This window comes from Convolutriloba macropyga, chromosome 9 (genome assembly GCF_964194025.1).
Source record: "Convolutriloba macropyga chromosome 9, txConMacr16.3, whole genome shotgun sequence".
NCBI lineage: Eukaryota > Metazoa > Xenacoelomorpha > Acoela > Convolutidae > Convolutriloba > Convolutriloba macropyga.
Window position 1 is genome coordinate 5391271 of NC_134476.1, and position 12500 is coordinate 5403770.

Sequence of the window (12500 nt, forward strand, 5' to 3'; positions counted from 1 at the left end):
AATTTTGTAACTCTAGACTACCACAATCAGAAGTAGTGTATTTTACTCAAATCGTAATAATACTGTTTCTTATTGGTGTGTCCTTGATCAAACTTGTGTTTTTTCATCTTGATTGTGAGGAGTCAACATTTTGGTTTTCATTGCTTTCATGCACAGTTGGCTACGCGCTTCCTAATCCGAAGCTATGAACAAGATAATTTCAACAAGCGATAGACTATTCATGGCTGTTTGTGGGCCATCATGCTGTGGGAAAACTGAGCTCATATTCCAAATGCTACTGAGAAACACTTTTTACCCAAAATTTAATTCTATTTACTACTTCTATCAACATGAGCAACCAAATTTCAGCTCTATAGAGCGTAACTTAAACATTTTTTTCACAAAGTTTTCTGGATTTGATTTCATTTCACAGCTGGAAAACTGTCTGCTTGTTTTTGACAATTCTTGCGAAGAAATTTTCAACGACAAAGAGTTTTCTAAACTCGCAACTGCTGGACGTCACAGAAATATTAGCGTCATTTACGTTAAGCATCACTTATTCCAACAGAGTAAATGGTCAAGAACAATTGATCTCAATACAACTCACATCATTTTGTTCAAATCACCTAGAGACATACAGCAGATCACCTATATTGGCAAACAGTTGAACAACACAAGTTTTTTAAAAGAAAGCTACGAGTTAGCAACAAAATTACCCTTTGGTTACTTACTCATCGACTTGGATCCAAAAACTTCAGACTTCTTGCGTTATTGTTCAAATATTGTACAACCAGGTCCTACAATTTTTTATCTACCTTCCTCCAAAGCGGTTATAACTAATTTGACAGATGAGAGAGAAAGAGTTATGTATGCTAAAGCAAATGCTCGAGATGTCTGATATTAATTTCAGAAAGTTCCACAAAGAAGCACCAAATAGTTTTATAAATATTCTTTGTGAGTGTTTGCTCAATGTAATCAATGGCAATGTTCCAGTCAACAAACAGCTACTAAAAAATCAAGAGGACTGATTTCAGCAGTTATTATCAAAGGAAACAAGTCTGAAGAAAAAGCGATTTATTTTGACGAGAAAATCACAACTTATCAAGGCAATAGCATTCTCGTGCTATCTTTACTTAAAAGTCAAATAATGCATGCAGAAGAATTCGTTTTGATTCCCAAGAGAATGTTCATATCAAAAAATCCAACCAAGGAAGAAATTTTTGATAATCCAATATATCAACAAAAAGCCACTCAGTTATCGCTCCTACAAAGATCTAATCCAAACTTTGAGCAGAGCAGTGGAAAAAAAGATGCTGACACAAGCACTGATAGACTGGTCATGAGAACAAGGAGTGTCGGTGATGGAACAAGTGATCGAGATGATGTAAAATCAGAATCATTTGTTTAGTGATGACAGTGAAATCGAACCTGTAGTGAAAAAACGGAAAGACTCAGCCTTTGACTCAATAATGCTGGAACTAAAACTAATGGACGAAAATAAAACAAAAAGAGCTGCAATAATCCTGAAAAAAATTTTTGATTCCGATACTGTTTCTATTAGTGAAGAGAATAATGTTCTCCATATTGAAAATGAACCTCAAGGAGTGAAGGTGACAAATTTCTTGTACAATTTACAACAACCTACCAAAAAAATTCACGTTCAAAAGTATTCCAAAATATTGAGTGAACTTGATATAGCAGCCCACTTGGTTTACAATACACATGCAAAAAAAGTTCTCGATGAGTTTTACAGCGAAGAAGAGGAAGATTAACCGACTCGAAAACAAAAGAAACAGCAACAAAAACAACCAAGAGGAAGATCTGAGACAAAAGAAAAAAGTGCAAAGCCAAAAGTCGATGAGAGCAAAAAAAAGACAGACGAAGACACGAGTAGAAAAGACTGGGCTTTCTATAGATGATGTGAAGAAACTTGATAACCTCTATTTAAAAGGACCTGCATCATTTGGAAACGCAAAACGACTGCAAAATTTGAGTAAAATATCAATGAAAAAAGTAAAAATGTATCTGGAAACGAAACCATCCTTCACCAAATATCGTTCACGTCGCCTCAGATTTCCAAGGCTTAAAGTAATTGTTAACGACCTAAATGAGATCTGGTCCGTAGATCTAGCATTTGTTGATAAACTTGCAAAGTACAACAGTGGTGTAAAATACCTTCTTGTTGCAGTTGACTGTCTGTCAAGATATCTCAGAGTTAAACCACTAAAAACAAAATATGCTACAGAAACTGCAGAGGCTTTCAAAAAGATGATCAAGCATAAGCAACCTAAAAAAGTTTGGGTCGTTGATGGTACAGAGTTCCTCGGTGCTTTCAAAGCCCTCTGCAATAAACGCGGAATTCATTTATACAGTACGTTCAGTGAGAAAAAGTCTGCTTTTGCTGAAAGAAATATACGTTCCCTCAAAAATATAATATACAGATACTTAGAAGAAAAGTGGACCTATTCATATCTAGATAAACTGGATTCATTTGTTAAAACTATCAACTCTAGAGTTAATCGAACAATCAATCTTGCTCCAAACAAAGTCACAAAAAAAGACGTTCCGCGACTGGTATCGTTGATTGCGAATACAACATTTTCTCAAAAACCAAAATTTTTTGTCGGTGATCTTGTACGAATACTGAAAAAAGAAGAGACGTTTGGAAAGGGCTACAAACAGTCATTTACAGACGAGGTTTTTGAAATTTCGTCTGTCCCAACATTGAACCCTCCAACGTATTCTCTTATCGATAATAATAAGGAAATTATTCAGGGTAAATTCTATCAACCCGAACTCCAATTAGTTCGAGAGTCACCTGTGCAAAATGGCAAATAAACGTATTGAAGATGAATTTACGGTACATGTAATCTCCTCCGCTTCGATGGAGATCTTCGATCAAAACACATTAGCTTCATTCAGGAATTTTTTCAATGATGAAATACAACTGTCAGGAGACTGGAGAGTAGCTTCGAGTGAAATTATTTTTCCAACAAAAATAGAGCACATCACAAACGGAGTCCTAATTTCTTACAGTTTAAGTGGTTTAGAAGATCACCAACGGAATAGCTCTGGAGCCAATGTCATATCACGTCCATACAACGGCGAGCGATTAGCTTTCATGCCAGTAACTTTTGATACTGTGCCACAGTTGTTAGCTACCATTAAAAGAACTGTTGGTTTACCAAATTTTTCTTTCAGAGAAATTAAAAGTTCCGGTAAATTTGAAATTGTCTTTGGAAAATACGAGGGAATTACGTTTCCAAGCGTTGAAATTCCTAGCATTATTGGTTTCAAGGGCACTCCTGATGGACGAGGAACACACATTGGTTATAAAATGGTCACAATTGCAAATAAACTGATGAAAAAAGATGATACTAAAGCTTTTATGGGTGACTTTCCAGCTGATCTGTGCGCCGGGAAACATTTGATATTCATTTATACAAACATTATTGAGTATCAATACGTGGGCGATGCGAAAGCACCTTTATTACGAGTCATTGATTCAAAACAACGATTGAAAAACGGTAGCGTCTGCGAGCTTGAACCAACACACAGAATAGTTTTTTCGAATTTGGACTACAAAAAACTTCTTTCAAATACGATTCAGTCAATTTCTATAGAACTACGCACCGAAACAGGTCAATTAGTCCCTTTTTCAGGGACCGGAAAAGTCATTTTGACGTTACAGTTTAAAAAATTTGGCGAGTAAAAGCAATGGATTCATACTACACCAATCAAGCATCTGCATTGCCTTATTTTTCTGGGCACTATAGGCAAAGAGGTAGCGGCTTTGGAGCTTTAGCAAGTGGTATCGGAAGAATCGCTCTATCTATTGCAAGAAAATTTATTTTACCAGCAGCAAAACGAGTTGGAAAAGAACTTCTGTTACAGAGCGTACCAGAGTTAATGGACGTTGTCTGTAAAAAAAAATCTCCAAAGCAAGCGCTGAAAAACACGATATCAAATACAGTCAAAAAGCAAACAGGAGGCTCATTGGCACTGCGAATGAGACAAAGACGAATGAATCGTAGACAATCTAAACGTTCAGGTTCAAAAGCGAGAAAAGGTAGCAAAAAAAGAAAAGTAGTCATTTCAAAATACAAACAGCCAAAGAGAAGTCGGTCGGATTTCTTTGCCAAAGTTAAAGATGATCGGTAATATGTTACCAACAGAGGCAACACATAGTTCCTTGGATTTATTCGAAAAACCAGCGCTTCTTGTAACTTTTGATGGGAGCTTTTGTCAAAAAGTAGGGCCAGTTTACAGTCCTAACGGACCCATGCTTGAGTTTGAGGTTGCTGGAGACAGAAATAATTTTATTGATCTGCAAAAAATCTTCCTGGAAATCAAATGCAAGATAGTTCAGGCTTCTGAAGCTGACTTAAAATATGATGCTGGAGCTACAGCAGATGTAACCAAAACAGACGCTCCTTACTTTTGTAATAATGTTTTACATTCACTCTTTTCTGACTGTACAGTATCTGCCAACGGACTGAAAATTTCAAATGCAAATGGAAATTATGCTCACAAAAGTTTCATTGAAACCGAATTTTCTCACAACAAAGACGCAAAGGCTACTTGGTTGGCTTGCCAAGGTTATTCGTACGAGGATAATCCTGGAGCGATAGCAACAGCTGAAGTTAACAGACGAAAAACTTTGGTTAGACAATCTGCTGAATGTACTTTTTATGGAAAAGTGGCAGTAGATTTTTTTACATGTGATCGACATCTTTTAAGTGGGGTCACATTGCGAATTTCCTTTCGAAGATCAATAGATGATTTTGTTGTAATATCTGATGATGCTGGAAAATCATACAAAGTAAAAATTATAGAAGCTAATTTGTATGTGAGAAAAATGACATTGAACGACGACGTCGTTTCTGCCATTGAAAAAACTTTACTAACAAGCCCAGCGTCCTATCCTTACTTAGAAACTATAACAAAAACATTTCTGGCTTCTACTGGTTTGCAAAGTTGGAAACAGGAAGATGTTTTTAGCAGGGAGCCTATTCGACGTCTTGCCATTTGTCTTAACACAAATGAAGCTTTCTTAGGAAGCAAACAACTCAATCCTTTTCACTTTCGCAAATTTAATCTGGAGCAGATATGTATTTATCGAAATGGACTCCCCGTTGCAGACAGCCCCATAAATACAGCTGACGTAAAACGCTTGTACTTCAACACAATGTCAGATTTAGCCTATATTGACAATGGACATGGAATAAGTTTGTCTGAATACCCTAACCATTTTATTATGGTGTTTGATCTCACCAGCACTCAGCAGGCGTCACATGATTTTATTCACCCTGAACTCACCAATTGTTCAATTTCAATTGAACTTAAGTTTTCAGCGGCCTTACCAAGCAACATTGAAATTTTTATAATTGGTGAAAAAGCTAGCACAATTTTCATTGACTCTGCTCGGAGAGTTTCAAAAAATCATATTCTCACAAACTGATGGATGAAGATGAAATAAACAACCTCGTTCAACGATGTAAACTGTTAAAGCATAAGTTTCATGGTGTATTTTCTGCTGATAATTTTCCGCTTAGCCTATCTCAGAACAGCTTCATTATAGTGAATGTATCAACTTCTCAAACAATTGGAACACATTGGACACTTATTTGTCGGAAAAACGGAAAATATATTTTTGCAGATCCACTGGGACAAAATCTAACTTCATATAAACATTTACACAATAGACTTGCTTCCTCTTCTGGTAATATTCAAACTGTGTTTGAATTGCTTAGAAACCAACCAATTCAAAAACCAAACTCAATATTGTGTGGCTTATTTTGCATTTATATTGCTCATTACCTTTTTGATGAAAAAGAATTTGTAAAGATGAGTGATGTTGATTTGATACGTTTCACGCTTCATATGATGCTATAACATTACTAACTTTTGTATTGAAATAAATTTTTTTTCAAAACTTTATTTTTTCTTCATAAACTAAGCGAACACACAAAACATCATTGTCAATATCCAATTTTCCATAACCACTCACAAAGATATCCATTATTTGACAGAAAGCACCAGAATGAGGACCATGCAAAATTTTCTCAAATCTCTTAAGAGTTTCAGTAGAAAATCGGTCAGTTTGCAATTGTTGGTTTGATTTTTTCTCAACACTATTTTCTAGAGTTTTGAAAGCAGTACTTTCAACTGTCCGATGAGTTTTGCAGCCAACGCCATTGACCAAATTGGGTAAACGTTTTTGAATGTTTGTAGTGTCTCCCTTCGTCTGTAACGTTAGACCATTGTATTCCACAGCTAGCTTCAATTTTTCGAAAACCGTACCGATTGTCTCCAAGTCCTTGCCATTCGAGAATAAACAATTGAAAGTTGTAAATAAGCATGGAACAGAACAAAGTTTAGTTTTTTTTAAGAAATCTGTAGTAACATCTGACACATCAAACAAAACATGATAATGATTAGCAGGTAAAACTCCACAAAAAAGGCTATCAGTGTGCATGCATATGGCTGAAATTTTAGCAAACGTTGATTTTGGTTTCTCTTCAGTGATAAAAAACCTGAAATTTTTTTGAAATTGCTTGAAGTAACCAGGTGAACGTTCATACATAGCTTCTACCATTTTCAATTGAGCTCTTTAAATTATTCAGAGAATTCGTGCTCGTCGTCTTTTTGTTTTAATTTAGGTTTCTTTGCAGAGGGAGCTTTCAGAGTAGAATCGTTTTCAGTGTTGTCGTTAGCAGCAGAACGAATTTTTCCGTTCTTTTTCGCTAACTTTTCAAACTCTTCTAAAGTCAGTGTTATTCTCTGGTGAAATTCAAACTCTTGACCAACTTTTTTTGAACAACTTTTAGGAAGATATAAGTTCCTGTTTTTGTCATAAGTTTTTCACTGTTGCTCGGATCAAACGTTTTTCACTTTTGGAAACGTCAAAATGAGCGTCTCCAAACTCAGCGTCGGACTCCGCTGTAAAAGGCATTTTTGTGTTTCTTATTCAATATATTCAACTAACTGTTTTGCTTCAAGAAAAACCGTGTCAATGATTTCGTGCACTAAAATTTTATAGAAATTACACGCAGACGCTAAAAATAGAATTGGTTAACTGATAAGAAATATGATCTATTGAGTTAACAGTATTTGTACGTTAGTCCTGTAGGCAAACGCATAAATGTCTTTATCCTATGTATGCATACAAATTCCCATGGTACTAGAGCCTGCCTTAACTTCAGGGTGGTCTTGTCTGGAAACAATATAACTTTAATGTTTTGTTTAACAGATAAAACCAAAATGAAGAGTACATGTATGACCTTAGGTGTGTCAAGAGACTAACTTGATCAATAAAGTGAGCCCAACACGTGTGCCAAAACTTGACGCTTTAACGACATTGAACAACCTACATACTTGTTGAAATTTTCATTCAATTCTATATTCAAGTTCATGCTTGTAATACTGCAAACAAGTGTCTTTTTAAAATAACTGTACTTCAATTCATTTTTGATTCAATTTTTCGTTTCAACATTACTAGTATTTGCTTCAAGGAAACATTATCTTTCAAAATTTTCGTTATTGTGGTTTAACTTAAATTATAACTTAACAGTTCATCTGAATTTTCCAGAGCAATTGCAATGTCTTACCATATTTTGTCAGAAAGCGATTCGTCATGTAAACGCACAATTATCTATCAAACTGTTCATGAAAACTTCATAGTAATTGTACAACAAAAACGTTCTCATGAAAATGAAGAGTGGACAACTCACGACCATTGCATGCTTCCAAAAATATTCATCAATTTTATGGCTCAGTTACCCGACAAACCCGAAACTACTGGTAGTGGATTCATTACATCAGGGGGAATTGTACCACCAACAACACTTTTGCACCCCCTGGAACAATATGATATATCGAACTTACCAATTGGAACCAAAAAATTAATATACAAATACGATTGCGACTGTGTATCATTCTATGAGAACCAGCTCGGTGTTTTGCAAGCATGCGACAACCTAGCGGATCTTTGGGGGCTTCCAAAATCTCCTGAGTCTCCTACAAATCCGTCACCATTTTGCACGCCTACTGCGGACCCTAGTCCAACACTCAGCCCAGATAGCTCAGAGCAGAGTCCTTCACTTTTTTTGAATCTAAAAAGCAACAACTTATGGATAAACTTTGACAGTCCTGCAGACACAAACGATCTGTTGAAAAACCTTTCTGGAGACAACTTTGAGACTCCCACAACTTACAATGGAATTGAAGAACAAGAAGATACCCCTACCAAAAACTTCTCTTTAACTCCCGAAAACACTGAAAACCCCTCAGTTGACAATGTTCCAAAAAAGAGAAAAATTTCAGCTATGCGAGAACTCTTTGACAACTCAAAATAAATTCATTTTTGATGCGCTGATTTTATAAAACTTGAAAACAGTATGGTGTCCTAACTGTATTCACATTCATTCACCACATATTGATCACAATCGGATTTCCATAATTGTATTTTCTTCAGAATATATAATTTTTCATTATCTCTAAGTAAGGAAGCAAAAAATCAAACAAGAAACAAATTATCTTGACATTTTTGCAGAACAATTATTTTCTTCTGAGTGCTGAGAGTCAAATTGAGATATCTCTGCTTACAGTGAACACAAAATCTGTTTGAAGAAACAATTCAAATGTCTGAGAAACATAATTTTTAAAGGTTCCTATATGAAAAATGATATTTAGAAAATTTTAGAGTTTTAATGAAATTTGCGTTCACTTTTCACGACGTACTGTGAAAGTGATTGAACTAACTGTTTGGAACCGATTAAAAGAATGAAGGTACTGTTAAAAATTAATAGAGATATTTACTATTTTTCAACAGAAATTTCACAAAAAATGCAATTTTTAATGATATTTTGAACTTACTATTCTTATATATATTTCTGCAATAAACTCAAATTACAACTCAAATTCCACAATACAAAGAAAACTTATTATGGGAGTACATGCATTATTTAAGAAGAACTGGTAAGCCTATTTATTGTATCTGCCATATTTTGCCTATGTTTTACACAAAGGTCTCAGACATAGTTGAAATTTGTATATTATGGATTGTCATGATAAGAATTATATTTAATTCCGCCCCCTCATGGTTAGAAAACATTGTACTATCTAAAGCTGTAAACTGAAGGTGTGCTCAAGAATTAAACGAAACCCGTGTAGTGCCACGCAATCAATACTTCATTTCTTGACTTGATTGCAGAAAATTCAGCTTTATCTGTTCGTCAACTTTTGGGTGAAAAAGATTTAATAAATTGGAAAACATAAAGCAAAGAATTTATACCTCTATTTGGTTGCAAAAAAATTTAAAAGCTTTTCAGACTTTTACTATAAATTAATATTTCCTAAGCATTTTAAAAACTCTCTCAACTTAGAAATATCTCAAAAACATTCTTAACGTTATCAATCATTATTTTCTACATTTCTTACCCTATTATTCAAAAGTCTCAACACCATTCAAAGCTTTAAAACTGCGTTCCGTACTTCTGTACAGTATGCCAGTTCAGTGTCCAAACTGTTCTGCTCAGCTCTCCAACAGAAGGTCCCTTAACAAGCATATGAAAAATATTCATAAAATTTTTCCAGAAATACCGACTTTCAGCTGTTTTCAGTGTTTCGAGAACGTTAGAAGTCTTCCTACACTGCGAAAGCATTCTCATATTTCTCATCAACAGCCCATTTTAAAAGTCTGCTATACTTGTCGCGTAGGTTTTCAATCAAAACTCGAATATGCAGAGCACATAAACAATGAGCATGGTCTGCCCATTTTGGACTTGGAAACCCATGAAGTTGATACAACTAGACCAACAGTCAGTTCAATTAGCGATGGCGTAAACTACTACGAATTTGAGCCGGCCCAGGGGGATTTAGACATTATGGAATATCTGTTCAGGAACCGGGAGAAAATTTCGAAAACAGTCCAAAAACACACGCACAAGTTTCCACAAAAGGTTCAACTTGTAGTAGAAATGACGCTTCAGAAACCTTTGGATGATGATCAAGAAAAATTGAGCGTGTTTTTCAATACGAATACACGAATCGTATATCATTCAGGGATTTCGGATGAAATTTTTGAAGACCTTGTCGACAACATTGTTTCAAAACTACGTTTCAAGCTTTCGTTTTCAAGCTACGGAAGTGGTTGGCAGCTACTCTCAATAGACAAAGTTACCCTGAAGCTGGCCAAATATGTGCCTGTCCGGGGAAGCAGTTTCATACCGTTTCATGAGGGACATCCGTTGAGAAGGGATTCGAATTTGCTGAACATACACAATGGAAGCGACAACAACTGCTTTCTATATTGCTACACAGCTGGATACCACCTAGTTTACAAAAAAGAAAAACTGGAACCGCCAGTTCCGTGCGTCAGACCTAGGACAAATGTTCTTACATACAGTAGAGTGAACCCATCAGCCAAGATGCCGAAAGGAAACTTTGAAATGCCAATGAGTCTTCATGACATATCAAAGTTCGAAGATCTCAATGAAGTGCAAGTCAATGTTTTCAGGTAACGAGATATTTAAGTTACACTGTTGTCTACTATAAAAAGCCTTTCGAAGTAAAAACAAGTTTGAATTTAATGAAAAACTCCGTTATCTAATATTATTTTTTTTGTTTGATATCCCCCCTCCCCCGAAATTGTAAAAAAGTTTTGCTTCAGGTATAACAAGAAACAGCTACTGCCCCTGAGATTGTCGAAAAGAAAACCATTTCCCTTTGTTCTGGACTTGTTGCTCCTACAAAACGAAAAGACCTACCACTACGTTCTCATTATCAATTTAAAGAAACTTGTTGCCAAAGTCAAAGGAAGGGAGTATCGTGATAGGAGCGAGCTGTGTCGCAATTGTTTTCATGTATGTTCATCAGTAGGGCTACTCACTTCCCATCAAAAAGTATGTCTGGAAAACGAGTCAGTACAAATAACAATGCCCACATTCGACAAAAACAACGTAAAGTTTGAGAACTATGCGGCAAGGTGGTTTTCACCTTTTGTTGTGTACCTGGATCTGGAATCTCTGATTGTGCCCGTTGCAACGGCAAAAAACAATCCAGCTATTTCAAGCACTTCTACATTGGAACAACATCTTCCTTGCAGTTATTGCATGATTGTTGTTGAACGTGATAACTCTGAGCCCCTGCATTTTGATATATACACTGGACCTGATTGTATGGAACGCTTTGTTACAAAAATAGAGAAACTTGCAAAATATTTCTATCAGCAAAAGCGGAAATTCCTATGTTTTCTCGGCACAGCACCTCCAAGAGACACCTGGTCAAAGTGTTGGATTTGTAATGTTGATTTCAACAATGATAACGAAAAAGTATTAGACCACTGCCACTACAACGGACAATTCATTGGGTATGCGCACAGTGCATGTAAACTAAACCGAAGAACGCTAAACTACACTCCAGTGATTGCCCACAATATGATGAATTATGATTTACATCATATTGTGAAGTCCTTACACTCGGCTTCACAGTCGACAAAAATTGAAGTCATACCAACCAATGATGAGAAGTTTATTGCACTCAATTTCGGCGTTTTTATCGAAACGCGAAAACGCAAGCGTGATGAACTTGCAGTGTACGAGTACCTTCGTTTTATCGATAGCTTCAAGTTCATGCCTTGTAGCTTAGACAAACTAGTACAAAGTTTACCCGACAACAAATTTTCTCTCCTAGACCACTTCTATCAGGGCTATACAGACGAGCAGCGAAAACTGTTGAAGAAGAAAGGAAACTTTCCTTACTCATATCTAGACTCATTCAGTAAGCTAAATGAACTTTCTCTTCCATGTCTAAAGAACTGGAAGAACAGTTTAAAAGACAACCAAATCGACGTCACAAATGAGGAACTCATTCAGTTGAATAATGTGTTCAAAGTGTTTAACTGTGAAAACCTTAAACAGTTCCTCCAACTTTACCTTACAGGAGATGTTCTCCAGTTAGCATGCTGGTTTGAGGAGCTACGGTCCGTGTGTTATAACACATACGGATTGGACTGTTCGCAATTCTATACGGCCTCAAACCTTTCAGGAAGTGCCTGCTTAAAAGTTTGTGAACCAGAACTTGAGTTACTGACTGATCGACAAATACTTGACTTGATGGAAAGGATGATGCGTGGAGGGTTGTCCTCCGTCTTTAGCTCAAGACATGAGGTTGCCAACAACACCATGTTACCGGAATTTGATGAGTCAAAAGATGTTTCATCAATAATCTACATTGATGCGAATAATCTTTACGGGGGCATCATGCTCCAATACCCATTGCCACTCAAGGATTTTGAGCTCGTTGAAGACATTTCATTAGACACAATATTACAAACCGAAGATGAGGGGGATATTGGTTTCCTGGTTGAAGTCGATTTGGAGTACCCTGACGAACTACATGATAAACACGCAGACTATCCACTCGTACCAGACAAGGAAACAATTGATCCTCTAGAATTGAGTGACTTTCAAACTTCTCTAAAAAACACCCTTAAATTGACAGTGTCAAAAATCAAAAAA

The 12500-nt window shown here is 36.1% G+C and overlaps 2 protein-coding genes across 2 annotated transcripts in view; both read left to right on the plus strand.

The window, feature by feature from the left end:
- LOC142345946 (uncharacterized) overlaps positions 1-12500 on the plus strand; it is a 280658-nt gene that overhangs the window by 68431 nt on the left and 199727 nt on the right. The gene's annotated exons all lie outside the window — the stretch shown is intronic.
- Positions 10917-12500, plus strand: part of LOC142345943 (uncharacterized) — a 2949-nt gene continuing 1365 nt past the window's right edge. Inside the window, exon 1 of the mRNA XM_075398410.1 lies at positions 10917-12500. This exon is cut by the window's right edge and continues 1365 nt beyond it. Within this exon, the coding sequence (XP_075254525.1) occupies positions 10917-12500 (1584 nt within the window).